The sequence below is a fragment of the Myiozetetes cayanensis genome, unplaced genomic scaffold (assembly GCF_022539395.1).
Source record: "Myiozetetes cayanensis isolate MyiCay16 unplaced genomic scaffold, myiCay2020 scf22, whole genome shotgun sequence".
Classification (NCBI taxonomy): domain Eukaryota; kingdom Metazoa; phylum Chordata; class Aves; order Passeriformes; family Tyrannidae; genus Myiozetetes; species Myiozetetes cayanensis.
This window is the reverse complement of record NW_026087434.1, coordinates 4,633,012-4,650,958: the sequence shown is the minus strand read 5'-3', so window position 1 is coordinate 4,650,958 and position 17,947 is coordinate 4,633,012. Positions and strand designations below refer to the sequence as shown.

At 38.6% G+C, this 17,947-nt stretch overlaps 1 protein-coding gene across 5 annotated transcripts in view; it reads left to right on the top strand.

The window, feature by feature from the left end:
- Window positions 1-17,947, top strand: part of STXBP4 (syntaxin binding protein 4) — a 66,618-nt gene that overhangs the window by 30,756 nt on the left and 17,915 nt on the right. For 3 of the 5 annotated variants that reach the window (XM_050319495.1, XM_050319494.1, XM_050319493.1), the window contains 3 exons: window positions 2,029-2,145; window positions 2,675-2,724; window positions 3,887-4,020. In XM_050319495.1, the coding sequence (XP_050175452.1) occupies window positions 2,029-2,145; window positions 2,675-2,724; window positions 3,887-4,020 (301 nt within the window). Of the gene's footprint in view, window positions 1-2,028; window positions 2,146-2,674; window positions 2,725-3,886; window positions 4,025-17,947 lie in introns of those variants that run through there. The other 2 variants (XM_050319496.1, XM_050319497.1) reach the window with 2 other exon arrangements.

The window sequence follows — 17,947 nt, the reverse complement described above, 5'->3', positions numbered from 1 at the left end:
TGCTGTTGTCGTGTGTCTTGTTTTCATTTTCTTTTCATCTGCTTTGCTTAAAGTAGGTCACTGTTTGTCTTGTATTATTCAATAACTGGGAGGATGCGTGGTGAAAGGGGTGATGTGGAGTGTACGAGTCTTCCTTTATCCAGATATCTTTGGGCTGGAAAAACAGGAGCTGCAGGCATATGTGGGTCATAGGTCAGAGTGGCACATCTCAAGCATTAAAGCACGGAGTACTTTCTGAGCTGCAGATATATTGTCTTTAAAAGCTACACATCTGCCTTTGTATTCATGTAAGAATGGCCTTCATGTTTATGTTTCTGGTAGGCAAATAACAACAATCTAAAGTCCAGTCCTGTTCCTTAAGTAAATTTAGGTTTAATCAAGATAATCACTTAAATGCTACTAATCTTGCAAAAAAAAAAAAATTCTTTATAATTGAGCCTTGTATTTTAAACTCACTTCATGTCCAGTGAGGCACTTAAGAATATGCCAAGGAAGAAAATGTTTGAGGCACTTTTATGTTTTTCCCAATAATGGCAGACCCATTTTCTGCTGACAGTAGAAGAGCAAGTAGGTTGGCAATTGTGTGGTTACCTTACTTTTCTCATGAGAAATGGATGTGAATATGACTTGATGAAGAAAACCTACTGAAATGTTGCCTTATTTCATCATTAGAATTAATTCAATATTACAAGGCATTAAAAGATAAACCCAAGCTGTTTGGTAACCAAGCTTGCAGAGAACAACACAGCAAGTCCCTGTGGCTGTTGGAAAGGGATTCCTCTCATTTAATTGTGAGTTCATGCCCTGGAAGTTCTTCTTTCTGAACATCTGGGTGAGATGCCCCATTTTTTGTGTCAAGTGTTTTTGAAGCAATGTTTGTTTTCTAGGACTGGTATAAATAGTAACATTTTAAGAAATTCAGAGGGTGTGGGTTGCTCTCCTAGAGATTTGTTCTGGAGATACTAGTTTGAATTCCTGAAATTCTGGTTGAGTACTCGAATACCTGTGTTGAGATTTAAGTCTCTACATTTCAGTATCAAGTAGGTACCAAACTCTATAGGATACTCTCTCTGGTATGAAAGAGCGAGGTCCCTCACCAGCTCCTTCTCCAAGAGTGGACAGTGAGAGTAGCAAAGAAAGGTGTTTGAATTCAACAGGTTCCCTGACATTGAGGGTGATGCTGATTCTGCTGCTTTGTACAATGCATACAAACAAATATCTGTACTTACTTGCTTCAAGTAAAGGCAATAATTGGGTTATGGTGATTTCTTGTGAGAGTTTGGGAGTAGGTAGTGGGCTTTCAGAATGACCACCTACAGTGCGATGTACAAGTTTGTTTTTAGTTATAGTGACATTTTCTTAATTTTGGAGAGATCTTTTCAGGTGCCCCATTCAGCAGACAGCTCAGCTGAACAAACATGCCCATGTGAAGGCTTTCCTCGTGCTCCTCTCACACAAACAGGGGCTCAGCCTGAAACCTGGAGCCTCCGGGACTTGATCTGACAGGGCTCACTTTCCCCACAGCCGAAGGAGGGAGGGATACATAACACTGATCAATAGGTTACACAAGTGCATGCAGAGAAATCCCAGGGGGTAATTTCCTCCAGGCTGGGCCATAATTATTGTGCTGGCCAAAGGATGTGTGGCTGCAAACTGGAGGACTGAGTTTGTTCACATACTGGCTGGTTATGCCCCGCTGCTGACAGATGCTCTCACCATCAGGTTAGATTTTTGATCCACTCATAAATCAGTTAAAACTTCCTTCATTTTCAGCCCTATCAATGTTATTATCTTCCAGTTTTAATTTACCTTTATATCATTTGCCAAAGTCTGTTGCAGTTTGGAGCTGTTTTGCCAGCAGGTCAGGCATTCCTGCCTCAGGAGCAGTGACATGTTTTCCAGAAATGTAGGAAAGAGTGTGTTAAGCATTTCATAGAATTTCAAGCATCCCTTTCAGTTCACACCATGTATCTGTTTGAGCCATGGGAGGAAATTATTAGAATAAAAGCCTTAAAATACCTTTCCCAGGATAACATTCAAGACTTGAGAAAGAGAGTTACGGTGCTTGACTGCCAGCTGAGGAAATCAGAATCAGCAAGGAAGACCTTTGAGGTGGCTACTGAAAAGTTGCTACAATTTGTAGAGGTAACTTTGCCTTTCATTTCTGGCAATATTTTATTTGGAAAAGTTTTTTGTGTCCTTGTTTCTGAACAATAAGCATAGTAGACTGCCTATGAACTAGTTTGCAGGGATCCTTTCGTTGCTAGAAAGGATGGTCAACAAGTGTACAGATCCATCCAGGAGTTTACTTAATCTTTGTTTTGCTGTATTAAACAAATGGAAATGATCATATTAAAACTTATTTTTCACTTTTTTTTTTCACAAACTATATCAATTTCTGTGAAATTCCTAAGAAGCAAAAGGCAGAAAAACTGATATTTGATAATACTTATGAATGTTATGAAACAACAATAAAAGCAATGTTGTTATAACCCCTTTAAATTAAGTAAATATAATGTTTTGGTTTATACTTTCACACTTCTAGCTGGGAGAAACTAGACACTTTAATTGCAAATCAAATTACCCACACCCAAATAGACCATTAAATTTTAAGATATTAACTTTTTGACTGTGTCCATCTCTAAACTGTTAACTTCTTGACTGTGGCCAACAGGTTGTGCATGAAATACTTTCAGATAACTCTACTTCCTCAACAGTTTTAAGGTAATGAAATGGCAATGTTAATATTGAAAACCCTACTATTGTTCCCAAGTCTCCAAATACTCTCTTGTAGCTATTTTTTTCCTTATATTTTTACTGTATAGTTCTGAGTGTCATTTTATTGGAGGAGAGGGAATGACATGAATTATAAATTAGGCTTTCAGGATACAGCTTCATTAAAAACCTCTGAATTAAATTAAAACAGTTAGTAATTACATAGCTATGGTTGTCTGGATGTTTCCATGAAGTAATTATAATGTACTCAGGATTAGTTAAAATGCAATGAACCTTAACAGTGGGTATAATTTTTTAATTTTTTTTTGAGAATTGCCTAAGTGATTTTGCATCATGATGAATTCAGTAGCATATAAATAAATTGATAACATGCATATCCATTTACATTTTATTACTTTTCTTGTAAAAGAAGTTGATCTTATTGAAGATCCTGGGCATATTGCCTATGAATATTTAAACAGATTTCAGCAGCCTTTTGTCCTTCAGAATATTGACATGATTGTAACTTATTTATCCCAGATAGTGTTCCATTAATATTTTGGTAACAGTAAAGTTGTTTGGTCTCTGTCCTGTGATGTTTTTCAGTAAAGCTGTTGAGGAAATCAAATGTATTTAAGGGAAGTGAGCTGGAACATTATTTAAAAAAAAAATATAGAGGCTCAGACCAATGATGATACTGCAGATAGTCAATGAAAAGCACTTCCCATTGGCACTGCACAACAGTGATATTGTCTGTTTTATAAAGTTTATAGAGGTTATTTTAGTAAATGGATTAAGTATCAAACACAATGCCAAGGTGACAAACTGACTCAGTGACAGCCCCAAAGATAAGAACTGGGTCCTATAAAGCAGTGTCCCTTCTTAAATGCTAATACAATAATTCCATTAAAGTAGGTTCCTTTCCTGGCACCCCCTGGGTTCTTGATGCTGCCCTTTAAGCCGTGACTGTGATTTGAACTGAGCTTTCCAAATCCCTTTGTTGTACACACGGAGCTGCTGCTGAGACAAACCCGTGGCTTTGGTAGCATCAGTGGGTTTTGTTCATGCAGTGAGACCAAAACCAACCTGGAAACACGGGGTTACTGTATCAAAAGCAGCAGTTTCCTTGATCATCTTCTAAAGAAACACTGACTATTGTTTGTTCTCTTAGTGACAGGAGAGCAACACTGTCCACTAAAGCACTTCTTGCACGGCTGGGAAGGGTCGGACCTGCCGCCACCGCAGCTCTTGCAGCAGAAGCCAGAGACCTTGCCAAGTCTGTCCGTGCCATTTTGGAAGTAGATTGTGAGTGAGTGTGTGCATCTTTGTGTGCTTTGAAATCTGGTATCAGTTCATTAGCCAAAGAAGATGGATAATTTGATGCTAAATTGGATGGGAACTGGCAGAATAAATCATTCATAGAACCGGAGGATAGTGCAGGTTCAGTGTCAGTTCAATATGCATCTTAATCAAACTAGAATTAGAATATAAAGTTATTCCAGAGTACATTTCTCCCTGAAAAACTTGAAGCAGAAAATTAATGCTAAAGTGAGGAATATGAAGATTACCAGAATCATGTAAAACTTGCAGAATTTCGTTACTTTAATGCTCTTTTTCTTCATACTGGAATATTTACAACTTGTTTCTCTGCTAGATTTGCATTAACATGTATCAAAGTGTCTTCATTAAGATGTTGTTGCTGTAGGGAGTGAATGTAGCCAGCAGTTCCATTTGGAGATATCCATGTATATCCTCAGGTCATTAACAGGAAGCTGTTCCCACTGGTAAAAATGATGATAATTCATGCGAGTTGAGTAATAAGCTACATCAGCTGGAAAACTAAGAAACAGCTATGGCTTATTGTAGGATCCCTGGTTCAGATCATCCAAATGATTGTGTATTTTGATCACATTTGAGCAGACATGTCAGTTCTAATCCATCTTAAATGGATGGATTAAAAAAAGAAAAAAAAGAAATGGCCTGGTACAAACCACAGGAGGTTTGGGAAAGGTGGTTAATTATGGTTGTCAATAATTATTGTATCAAAGATTTGAATATCTTACATAGTTTCAGAATTAATTTAGAAGGGGACTGAAGAACTGTGTTTGAAAAAATGTTTCAAGATATGAAAAATGTTTTATTTGACATTATTTGTGAGGCATTTATTTGTTACATCACTCTAGTCCAAAGAAAGCAAAATGAGAAGCTAAAATTTATTCAGAAGTTTCCAGAATATTGTAATTAAGAGTTACTGGTAGAAGAGAAAAAAAATAACAGTGACCAGGAGAGGAGACAATTGATTTTCCACTAGTGACAATGGTATTTCTGTCACACTGAGTTGGTTTTATCACCCTACACAGGAAACTGTGCAAGGAAAACTCTTAGTTCTAAATGCAACTGAATTCTAACATGTGGTTGTGTCAAACATAATAGGTAGGATACATGTTAGAAAGCTCTGGAGCCACAGCAGGGATCCATTTTCTGAACCTGAGAATTAAAAATAGGTCTGCAGAGAAGGATTTAAAGATTGAACGTCATCTTTCTGAGTTCATTCTGATTTGGAGAGTATTACAGATAGATTTTAGGCTCTGACGAGCTTGGGTATGAGATTAAAGCTTTAAACCTCTCTTGCTTTCACTCTTTCCCTCAAAAAAAAGAAGTAGTTAAGGCAAAGTAACTATCTGATAGCATTCTGTCTGCAGTCCTCTGTGCCAGCTTCTCACTCACTGTTCCCCATGTGATCTAAAGTTTTCTTGCAGATGGGCTGTCATAAAAAGGGGGCTCTTGTGGATGTAGCGTTTCATAAATATCAGATATCAAAGACAAAAAAAAAATAACAAAGACATTGCACCGCAGACTGAAAGTTTTCCTTTTTTCCAGAAAGATGTCCCCAACATAACAATTTGTTATTGAATTCTTAGAGAATTGGAGCTAATATTTTTGATGTTGCTCAGTGGATGAGAATGTCTGGCTGGGAAGCCATTGTGATGTATTTTGCCTTCTGAAAAGAACTTCTCCTTCATTTTTTGCTTCATTTTCTGCAATATGAAGGAAAGGAGCCCCAACCAAAATACCTCTTCGATTCATTTACAATACATCTGAAACTAAGTCTGTGTGCCAAGACAAGGTTGTGGAGCTTTCTTCCAGAGAAAAACTGCATCCTTTGTTAAAGATCATCCTTGACAACCAGGTCAAAATGACATATTTATGAATTAACCCCACGAACCATCCCCTTCTTCTGTAATAGCAAGACATTTTGCCTGAGGGAAGAAGCTTGAAGAAGTTCAGTGTATTCCTGAAAATCTTCAAGTGCATATTGCCTGGTGATAGTGCTGCAGATCAGTTTTCAGCTTTGCAGGCTGAATGACAGCTCTGTGAAGGCAGTTTGGCAATTCTTCAAGTGAGGACTCTTGGGGAAAAAAAAAAACAACCAAAAAAAACCCACAAAACCAACAGCTCATTTTCCAATGCTTACTACTGCAGGATCCTCAAGATCCTGAAATGCAAATAACAAAGCAATAAACAGAATAATCAGGCTCATCCCTTGAAAGATTCATTCTTCATCTTCTTTAAAGGCTGTAAGGTATTTTTAGAAACTAAGCCTTGAGAGGCCATTCTGCTTTGCAGAATGCAAGGATCTCCTGAAGACATAAAATTACTTTCATCATACAAAGGGTAATAATGCCTCAGTGGAAGAACTGCAGCATTTAAAAGTAGTTGCTGCCTGCACTTAGTAGACCATATGGTGCAAATCAGGCTAAAAAGAATAGAGAAAGCATTTTCCTCTTTTCTATTACAAAATTAGAAAAGAAAATACACTTGATGCTGGTAATGGGCAAAATCTGATTAACCCTGGAACATACTTATCTCCCCATAAAATAGCAGGCAATCGGCATTTTGAAATGGGCACTGGTTTAACGCCGCTTTCAAGTATTTTGGCTGCTAATTTCCTCACTCTGCCTCTGAAACTTCCATCCAAAAATACAATCTCGCTCCTGTTGATATAATCCCAGCCATCTGTATCCATGAGATGCTATGGAGCCTGCTTCTCCAGTCGGCAGGAACTCAAGCAGTGCATCCTGAACTGTTTCATCCCATCATGTTCCTTTAATCTGTCGTCAGCCTGGGATCTGACACACGGCGATCACGCTGAATTTCACTGCCATGATCTCCAAATTCATATAGATTCCAAAACTCCTGCTTACCTGGCTCATATTGATCTTGCTGGTCACAATTGTCACTGTGCATTTGATGTCCAAGACCCTCCTGGCAGAAGTTCAGTTGCCCAGTTTTTGTATTCGTTTTCCTTGGACGCTGACTAGATAAAAAGAAGGCAGTGGGATCTGCTGGTGCTCGGCTCAGTTAGGGCTTGGTCTCTTGGTAGTTAAATTGCTTTTGATTCTTGGCCACAAAGTCTTACATCTCAGGCATAAAAAACTGAAATATAGAATTTTAGCAGTTTCTTTGGTTCAGGGTTTTTTCAACTGTATTATGTTCAACTGCCAAAACCATTCCATAGTCAGGGACATTTCAGTTATCCCTTCCTGTTCTTTCGACAGTGTGAGTGGAGCTAAGTTATAAGGCAGTGCAGGCAAATCTTCACAAATAACAATTTTGCTATTTTGAGAAGAGCCAATACTGCTAAGTATTCCCATTTCTTGTGTTTATTTATTGCAGGCCTGGTGTTTATTACAACAGAATAATGCCATACACATTATTGCTATTTTGTTCTTGACCCTCGTATCTTATGGACACAACAGTGCTGTAACTTGGCACAGGTCACTGGCTGTAGTTCATCAGGAGAATTTCTATTAAACTGACATGTAAACATGGGCTGTTCCCCATCCCCTTTTTTTATGCCTGTACATCAGAATCCAGATGTAACTGTAGCATGGACAGGCGTGTCCTGGTTAACTTGACTCCTATTACTGGGTCGGTGATATTAAAGATGCATTTGCAGAGGCTGAATATCAAAATACGGGTCTTCTGCTGAGCCCAGGAGTGCTGGCTGATTGCTCAGGTTTGCTGAAACTCATGTTGCTTTGCCTTCTTGTATTTTTAGTATTAGAGAGAGAAAATTATTTCCTGCAAGATCCAATTTGTGGGGATGAGTCTTGCATTGGGAGGGAATACCTTTGACATTCTTTCAGCTAATAAACTAGAACTGTGCCTTTTCTTTCTTACTGGAATTGCTGCTTGGGAAGGAGCAGCCTAATGATAACTAAGGACATAACTCTGTGTATTCATTGTTCTGGCAAGGCCATAAATATTTCAGTGAATTACTGAAATCAGAAATAGAAGAGACCTATTAAATTATACAGTGTATATCCTGAACACAGCTATACAGCTCCCTTTTTAATAGTGTTTTGCTAGCAAAAGAATTGAAATCAGTGCTGCATGCTTTAAAGATAAAAAGCTTTTGTTTGTCAATTAAACACTTTCTGAGACAGTACCTTCATTAGAAAATATTACTTTTGGTGAAATTAAAATGCATTATTCCTTTGAAACTTTGATCAACAACAACAACAAAACAGGTGAGTTTTCCCAAAAGAGAATTTATCAACTGTTTTATCCAAAGAAAAATTGCGCAGTTTAGCAAGTCCCTGAAGTTTGGAGATTTTTTCCTCAAAACAAAAATACTTAATGGGAAGGTAATTTCATTGTTGTCAGAAGTAATAACATTAAGTTATTCAATGAACTTTTTGCTGTTGAGACTTACCTGAGTTGACATGTAAAAGAAAAATACGTTGGGTGGTACCTTTACCTTCTGGAAATCTTCCTGAGGAAAGGGAATGACTTACAAAGAAGCCCAGACTGGAGAACAGAGACAGATAATTATCTGACAATGGGTCTGTTGCCTTTTTTTAATTGCAGTTCTGTGTTACTATATGTTTGATGCAATGTTTCAGTGTTGTGTGCTTGATCCACATTAATTTTTTAATGCACAGCCATCCACATATTTCAGAGCAATTTAGAATTACAGCTGTGGTTTCCAGGCTCAGTTCTGTCATCAGCCACTGAACCGCAGAACTCTCATGACCAATTTACAGCTTGCCTGCAGAACCTGGACACTTTTATACTCTTCTCAATTACAAGATTTATTATGATAATCTATGAGAGTTTTTGAGGTTGGGTAGTGATCCCTGACTCAAAAAAAAAAAAAAAAGAAAGAAGTGAGAATGCTGAGCTGTAGCATCAACACTGCTGAAACTGTAATACTTATGTGCATGCCTGTACTTTAAAGCAGTGCCTATAATGTTATGGAAATAAGTTACATCAGTGAAACCAAATCAGTGTTGAATAGTTTTTTAGGAAGGGAAAAAGAGAAAGCCGACCCAAAACCTTGTGCATTTTCACCTTTGGCTGTGGGTTTGTTGTCTTGTTTGGCTTTAGTTTTATTATTGGGATGTGACTTCAGATGCTGCATAATAAGCCTAAAAACCATAATCTAAACCCTGTTTCTGTGTCCAGAATTGACTTGGGTTTACAAGAAAGGCTTAGAAGGAGACAAGAAGAGATTTTTGGTACATGATAAAATTAAAATGTATTACTTCTGTGAACACAAGACATAAAAATGCCTTGCAAATGGGAAGCAGAAGAGCTGTCTGCATGTAATGTAAATCACACAAAAGTTTGTAAAAGTAGTGCTCAGTACTTTGCCACCAAGGAATCAGAGAAGATTTGGCTGGAAAGGACCTCCAGCAGTCAGGTAGTGCATCCATGTGCCTCCAGCAACATGAATTATATCTCCATTAATCCAAACAGGTATTTGTCTAGTAAATCCCACAGCCTCTGTGGGCGAACTATTCCCATCCTTAATTATCCTTGCCATTAGGAAACCTTTCCCTTTGGCCTAAATCCTCTTTGTTGCAGTTAAAGCTCATTACTACTTGTCTTGACCCCTGGAGTTATTGAAAACACCCCACTACCTTCCTCTTTGTGGCAGCTTTTAACATGTTTGAAGGCCATGTAGTGTCTCCCCTCTGTTTTCTGTTCCCCAAATAAATAATACCAGTTAGCTGATTTGTTTTCCTTACCCTTCCCTTTCTTCCTCACCCTTGTATTTCTCTGACTCCTCTCCAATTCATCCAAGTTGTGTTGAATTCTGCAGTTGGGACCTTGCTGTGGGAGAAAGAAATGGAATAAGCTTGTTTGCTTTAAAATACAGCAGATTGGTGTTCCCCTGCCCCAGTAGCTTCATGTTGCTGGTTTGTGGGAAGTTGGGGCTTTCCTGTGCCCCAGAACCAAAGGCAGCTGGGTGTACCCTCTTCCTTCTGTGCAGCTCATCATCCACACCTCACATACAACACTTTGCTGTTGTCTTTGTTCGCTTGCACCCTATTTATTTCAAACATTTGATCCAGTTAGTCGAGCTCCTACAAAATTCTAATCCTGTTTTTCAATGGCATTTCAAGGAAATGTCTGTTTACCGATGGGTTTTAAATCCTGAATTATCCCTGAACCCTCCTTCCTTGGACCAGACCCACACTTTGTTGAATGTGTGTGAGGAATGGCTTTGTTTTCACCCAACTGGTCTTACTTGTAGATGTTGTTACAGGGCCCAGGAATCAGACCCTGCTTGTTTAATTTGATGTCCAAGAATCAGAACGTTACAGTAATTACGTGCAAGCAGAGAAAGTAGATAAAAGATGACACTAATAAGGATGGAATAATTTTATAGCCTGATCAAATCAGAAAATATATTTAGAGTATCAATTATGAAGGAGTTGCATGCTGATTTATTGGTAACTGGATATGCATGTTATTCCCCATGTTCCACAGCAAGGAAAACCACAATTCAATGTCTAAAGCTTGTGTTTTGAGACAGTTCTTTAAGGTGACCTAGATTTCAGAACTCTGTTGTTGCTGCTAGAAAAGCAAATTATTCTCTCTCCATTCACTTACCTTTAATGAGAAAAGATGAGTCAGCTTGTGAATAGGCACTGTCTGTCCTGACTTTCAAATCAAAACATTTTAATAATGAAAAACAAGTGATATAATAATATCTTACAATGTAGATGACCTAACAAGATTACTGCAGTCTCATTAGGATAATTTTCAGCGTCTCTTAAGGACAACTTCATTAAAAAGCAGACCTTTAAAAGTCTACAGACTTGTTTAGTTCATAGTGTGACCCCTCTATGCAAAAATTATTTTACTTTTTGCCTTTTCCCCTACAAGTTGTACTTGCTCTTGGTAACTATGGAGACTGAAGTAATAACTCTCCAGAATCAACAATTTTACTGGATGGTAAATACTTCCTAAATTGTCTTTCTATTAATTTCTGTTGACATAATGCTTAGCATTTCAGTGTATTAAACCTTCATTGTAGTATTGGGTTTTGACATGAAGGAGGAGGAAAGAAACTTTGGAATTCCACAGCGTGGAGACTCAAGTTGCTCACAAGTCAGAGGAGAGGCACAGGTGAGACAGGGATTGGTCTCAGTCCCAGATCAGTGTCTGAAACTCAGAAAACATGCAGGTGGTAAGATGGGAATTGGACCTTGAGCTCTCAGTCCCAAGCTCAGGGCTGACATCCCTCTTTTTTGACTCACAAGCCCAGTTCAGATTTAGCTGGTGATGGGGAGAGGTGGGTACCCCCATGTCTCTCCATGGCTCTGTGTGTCCACACCCCCCTCAGGGAGCACCTGCCTCTGGATTTCAGGTCTCAACAAATAACCCAACCCGACAGTGTGGAGCTGAACCAAAGAAGTGTTTGCTTTTGGCAGCTAATGCTGAGTTAATTTTCTTTGGCTTCACAACTACGAGCATCCTGAGAGATCTGGATTGCAGCTGACAAGGGGAGGGGGGGATGAGCAGACCTTTGTTGGGAATTCAGTGTGTGCTGGAGCTATCAGGGCTCGTCTTGTCTCGGAGGGCTGGGAGGATTTGCTGTCAGCTCCTGCAGTTGTCACATTTTTTCACTTCTCCTTCAGTAGGTAGGAGTGAGAAGCTGAGGGCCAGCAGAGTTCCTTAGACATGTATGGTGCACAAGTGTGATAATTTAAATGGGAAGAAGTACAGAGAAAGTTGATTGCCAAGAAGGAGAGGGGAAGGTTTTTGAAAGTGTATTTCAAGGAGAATTTTGCAAGAGGAAAACATAATTGCTTGGTGCTCATGAAGGAGATCTAAAAGAGGTACAAAAAAATGTGTGTATGGCTCATACTGGATCTGTTACCTCATGGCATGAGGCATATGGATCATTAACTGGCAATGGGATGGGGATTTTTACCTTGCATTACTGATTGCTCTGGGTATTGTGTTTGATAACACAATTTTACCTTGACCTGTAAATGTCACCTTTACAGTTCAGGTAAAATCCAGGTTGCTAAATTGAGGCACACTGTGCATTTTTTTGTTTCCTTTCAGATTTATAACAAAAAACGAAATGCATCTATCCTAGATTTTAGGAACTCTAAGCATTACTATTAAAATATGTTGGCTTTAAAATCATATCTTCCTGTAAGTAGACCCCTTCTTTAACTTAGGTGTAACTGCAGGCTTTTTTGTATCAGGCTAAAAGGATATCTTGAATTGATGTATTTTTACAATTTTTCTGCAAAAGGAAAAAGTATTACTTTGGTCTGTACTTACTCGTGAAATGAGCTCAGCAGAGAGTGGTTCTGTCTCTCAATTGTAGGTGGTTCATTCCAGCCCCCTGAGCAGTTTTAATTTCATCATCAGTGCAAAAAAGTAAGATATTACTTAGCAAGAAAGGCCTATCATGTAATACTATTGCTTTTTAAATCTCAGACAATTTCTGCTCAATTCTAATTTTAGCCAGTCATTTTAATTTGTTACCAATGAATGCTTTCTAATTAAACTTCTATTTAACGATCACATGCGTCAGTGAGCAATGTGAGATGACAGTGATGGAAGTGGGTGGATCACACAATAGATGGTGACAAGAGGAGTTGATCCAGTAAGGGAAGGAGGAGATGGCTGAGTTCTGGAACAGAGGGATGAGGGCAGCAAGAAAGGAGGGAAACTGAGGAAAAAAGAAACAGTTTAGAGCTGGGCCACACGGTTATTCCAGGCTGTTACCTAGAGCTGGTTGTGAAAGCCCTGTGTGCAGAGCCTTGTATTCCTGGAATAAGAATGTGTTATTCCAGATTCTTTTTAATCATCTGAAAGTGGATTGTACCAATTGAGAACAAGAATGTTCTCAAGAGAGTACTTACTTCTGTGATCTTAACTGTGTTTTTAGCCTAATGGCATTGGTGTAGAATTCCCCAGTGATGGGCTGTTTCTCTAATTTGAGGATTGATAATGTGTTTTCTGTCTTCTCTTCAGCAGGTTGAGATTCACAGGTATAAACAAAATGAATTTCAATTTCACTTATGCAAATATTCATCCAAAATTACTTTGGAACTTGCAGTGTGTATTCAGTCAGCAATGGAAGCAATAATGTGTTCTTGACTAATCCCAAATAGACAATGGCATGTTAACAGTCAGCAGTGGGAGACTGTAAAAGAAAAAGCCTGCAATGAATTCCTAGAAAGGAATATTTTTTAAAAGCTGGACAAGACTGAAAAAAATGTGCTTTTACCATTTTTAAGACCTTACCAGGGAGCACTCTGTGATCCCCGGGTGCTGCATTTCTCTGGCTGTGTCACTAATTGAGACTCTGTTATTGCAGCCTTTAACACTGAAATAAAACAAAACATCTTAGAGTTGGCAAACTAAAGGCAGATGGGAGCCACTGGAGGATAAGGACTGCTAGGATTTTTTTTTTCTTAGCAGCCTTCTCTGTGAATTGGTAGATTGCTGCATTCTGCAGCTCTCTGATTTTTCTGTGTTGCCTCCACCTTATCCACAGATTCTTAACCACAGTAAGCAAAATAATCTGGGGGTAGCTGGTCACTACATTCTTTTGCATTTTCACTGGACAGGCAGTACATTTGAGAAAGAAGCAGTGTAGGTGAAAAATACAAAAATAATTGACAGATAATCAGGGTGTTAAGAGCATTTTTATAAGCAAATAATAAGAGCCAGTAGATTATGCAAAATCCAGTGTTTGGTCAGAATGAGGTGGTCTGAAACTCGTCCCTGCTTTCACTATCCCTCACTTTTGAGGGCTGATGCTCTCTTGACCTACTGACTAAATAAATAAATAACTAAAATAACAATAATGGTGAGGGACATATTGCTTCATGGTATCTTGTCCTCCTCAAAACCAGTTGTTTGAACATCTGACTATCAAATGTGTGGTGTGTGGAAAGGCCTTGGAAGCCAAATGTGGTACATACTGATTTTATTAGAAGCACATTGAAATAAGCTTGTTTTTTTCTGTGCAAGTTGTTAATTCATTACTTTTTCCTGAAAGGTGATGACATCACCTGTGCTTTGACTCCCGACCTCCTGCACAGGTAAAAATGGGCATCAGTTCCTCTGTTTGCTTCTCATCTTAATAACTGTCTGAATTGCTTGGAACCTACAGACCTGGAGGAAATTAGTCTTTGTTTGAAAAATACGTAGTTTGGGTTTTTCTTGTTGCATTTCCAATATTCAGCTTCTGAAAAGGTACAATTTTAAAGGTAATTATCCTTCTTGAAGCCACGTAGCAGCAACCTCATTGCTCAGATAATGTGGCTCTCACTCATTTCTGAAGAATTTAAATGCACACACTGAGCAGAGTTTGTTCTAAATGTGGAATTCCCTTGTTAAGTAGGAGAGGAATATTCCTGTATTAATGTCTGATCACATGCACTGTTTGAGGTCATTCTTATTTCCTTAAATCAGTCAGTTGACTGGTCATTGTTCATATATTTCAATTGCTGTTGTGTCCAAACTGTTTCTAATTAACTGTACCAACCAAGCTATTCACAAACAAGTATTAGAAGAAAGACATTTATAACGGTTTGTAATTTCAAAATTACCAAAAGATCTAAAAGTTGATCATATAATCCTTCAGCATGGGAAGCAAACTATTTAATAACTCATTCTGTATTGTAACTTGATTTGTAATTGTTTTAATAAGAGATTAATGAGTTTGCCAACATAGATGGGTCAATCTATTATGATTTAGAGGCAGTGGGAATACACAAACTCATCTTTCACCACGCCCTGAACATCCAAAGTAAGACAAATATTTTTCCTGAAGCATGGTTTCTAGGAACAGGACTGAAGGGAGACAAGCCAATCTGCCAGCCATACTCTAAATTAACATAAATTTCAGTTGCTAGTATTTCCCAGATGTCTCCACTTGAAGACTACTGACTCCATCTTTGTTTTATTAAATTACCAACAACAAAAGGAAAAAAGCAATTTCTTTAAAATGGAATTTGATATGTGAAAGAAAGGAATGGAATGTCCCCTTAGCAGAGTATTATTCATGAAAGGAAACACATTGGTTTTGGGAAGAGCACTTGAAATGGTCTAAAGTGACAAACAAGCAAATGCCAGAAGTGCATACTCACTTCTGAAAGCTGTTTTTCTGAATCTGATTGTTCATATTTAATTCCCAAATAAGCAAAAAAATACAGTTTATATTATTGATAGCCTCCAAAAAACAAAAGGCCATTTTTTTTGCCAGCACCCCACTGAACACGCTCAACAAACAAGGGTGGATATTTCTCCACAAATTTTTGCTTTAGCTGTGTCAAAGTAAATAAATCACAGAGAAGTTCCTCTGCTGCTCTCACATCATGTGATACCTGTGGTCTCTTATCTGGGATATTCCCATATTCCAGTAGCACTCTGGAGTCCAAGACCAGATAACTTTAGAACCACCCAGTCAGACCTTCAGCTTTGCATTCCCTTTGCTTTGCCCAGAAAGCTCAAAAGGGAAGAGCCACAGGCATTGCAGATCTTCACTAACAAATTTTGCTGCATTATTGAGGCCACATGAGGAAGGTTTTAAGTGTTGATAAGAGCTGAAATGGGTGGCTATTGAAAAAGAGATCAGAATTCAAACCCATATTTATGAAGTGACAGTGAAAACTGGGTTTAATATCCTGTAGCACATCTTGGATATCAGAAATCCTTTTAGCAGGTATTTCCTGTTTTTTAAAAAAAACTCATCAGTTTTGAGACTCTAATATTAAATATAAATAAATCACAAGGAGATAAATAAAGGGTATGAGCTAGCCCATACTCTTGTACATTAAAAAGGTATGTACAGCTGAAAAAGTTGTAAAAGGTCAAAGGATATGTAAAAAAGACATCCTTACTTCTGTTGTTGGTCACAGAATGGTTCACTGTGAAACAGAATATTTGCACAATATGGCTTTTGAATTCCAGATGGACATTACATCCCTTAAGCTTGATACTTGATATTAATTCCAGGTACAGCCACGAGGCTGTTTGCCCCTAACAGGAAAGGAATTGCAGCCAGACATCCTTTTAATGGTGGATAACAGAGCTGTGCACGATGCTGGAAATTAGTTTGTGCTTCACAAAAGAGTGTTTAGGGTGAGGTTTGCACTGCTGGTAGGCAGCTGTCCCTAAGCACTGCTTCCAAATTCACCACTGGTGTTTGGTGCCTGCTTGTAATGGAAGGAGGGTTTTAAAGTCTGGTCTCAAGGCCAAAATAAAGCACTTAAGGACATACTTATCTTGAAGCATCTAAATAGGCCAAATCTAGATAGAATCCTAGTGCACAGTGCATTTTATTTTTATTTTTTGAACAATTCTTACTACAGTCTCTAAATCTCTCATTTCCTTTGAGTAATTTTATCAGAAAATAAGCAAAATGGAAGGTATTTGGACTGCAGTGTTTCTGTGTTAGGGAAATAACTGCAGCTTTGAGTCGACTGAATATTCTGCTCTGGTATCTGCTTTACTGGCTTCATCTGCTGATCTCCACATACCTTTTGCTGTAATAATTTTTAACTAACTTATGGAGGAAAAAAGCCCCACTCAGCTGCATTACTGCTTAGTTTATAGGTTTGATAACTGATAACCCGGGAAAATGAGGCTTTTTCCTAATATCTGTACTTTCCCCTTTCTCCTTTAGAGACACACTTTGCTCATGCTGTGTGCAGCTGTTATGGGGGGAGAGGACACACATTCTACCTTGGGGAGGCACAGCTTTTAATAACTATCACTTCGTGGAAGTTTATCATTTGGGCTGATGCTCATCTTTCTTCCTGCAACCCAGCCAGTGCCAGTGCTGGTGCAGTTTGTTTGTGCTGTTAACCCAGGGAAGTGCTAAAGATCCGTGAGCTCCGCACTTACCAAGGATCAGGAGGACTCTGTTTGCCCGAGGGCTTCATTTCCTTTCAGCTTTATATAATGGTGGCTTTCCAGCAGTGGTTATCCCAGCAGGCATCTCGCAGGGAAGGAGGGAAGCAGTCACCAGGGATCCTGCCTGGCTCTCTGGGACCAGCTGCAGCAGTGCTGGGGCACAAACAACAGCAACTGGTTTCTTGTTGGTCTTTTTTCACATAGAACTATAGACTTTTTTTTCTTTTTTTCCTTTTTTTTTTTTTTTTTTGCACTAACCCTAATTAAATGCATATACTCAGAACAAAATGCTGGTACTTTACAATGTGTTTTGGCTGAAGTGCACTCTCCCAGGAGATTGTTCTTCCTTTTGCATGCACAATTGCTTTTGCAGCTTTACCTTCCAGAAGGTAAATAATCACAAATATTTGAATAGCAAGGAGCCTTGTATTTTCTGCTGAAAAGAACTAGTTTTTAAATACTGTAAATCTGTAATCTTTCAGGATGATCTATGCAGACAACTGCAGCCGAGATTTATTATTTATGAGGATTCATCAAAGACTGTGGCAGTTCACACAAGAAATTATAAATATGCAGGAAATCTGAGATTGCTGGAGTTTATGTGGGCTAAACCCTGTATCTTTCAGACTGTATTTCTGACTTTTTCAGCTCCTTTACCTCCCATTTACTCCAGGTGAGAGCTCAGCAGTCTTTCAAAGCAGGTCCTGGGACAGACAACAAATTTGACCCTGGAGGGTGTGAAAAAATAGAGCACGAGGAAGTAGAACAACTTATGAATGATTCATGGAGAAAACGAGCTTGAAGGAAGTGGAGATGATGTCAGGGGAAATAGGATGCAAAACATGAGAGCCTCCTGGCTACCATGGGAAATACAAGAAATAGAAGTACAAATCTGAAAGGGAAGGAAAGGAGTAAAGGGAACAGCAGTGAAAAACTAGTGGAGAGTAAAAATGTGGCAAATCAAAGCATTAAAAAACCTACAGATACAGTGGAACCTTGAAGCAAAGAAGAGACAGGATATACAATCTAATGCATATAAAGTCAA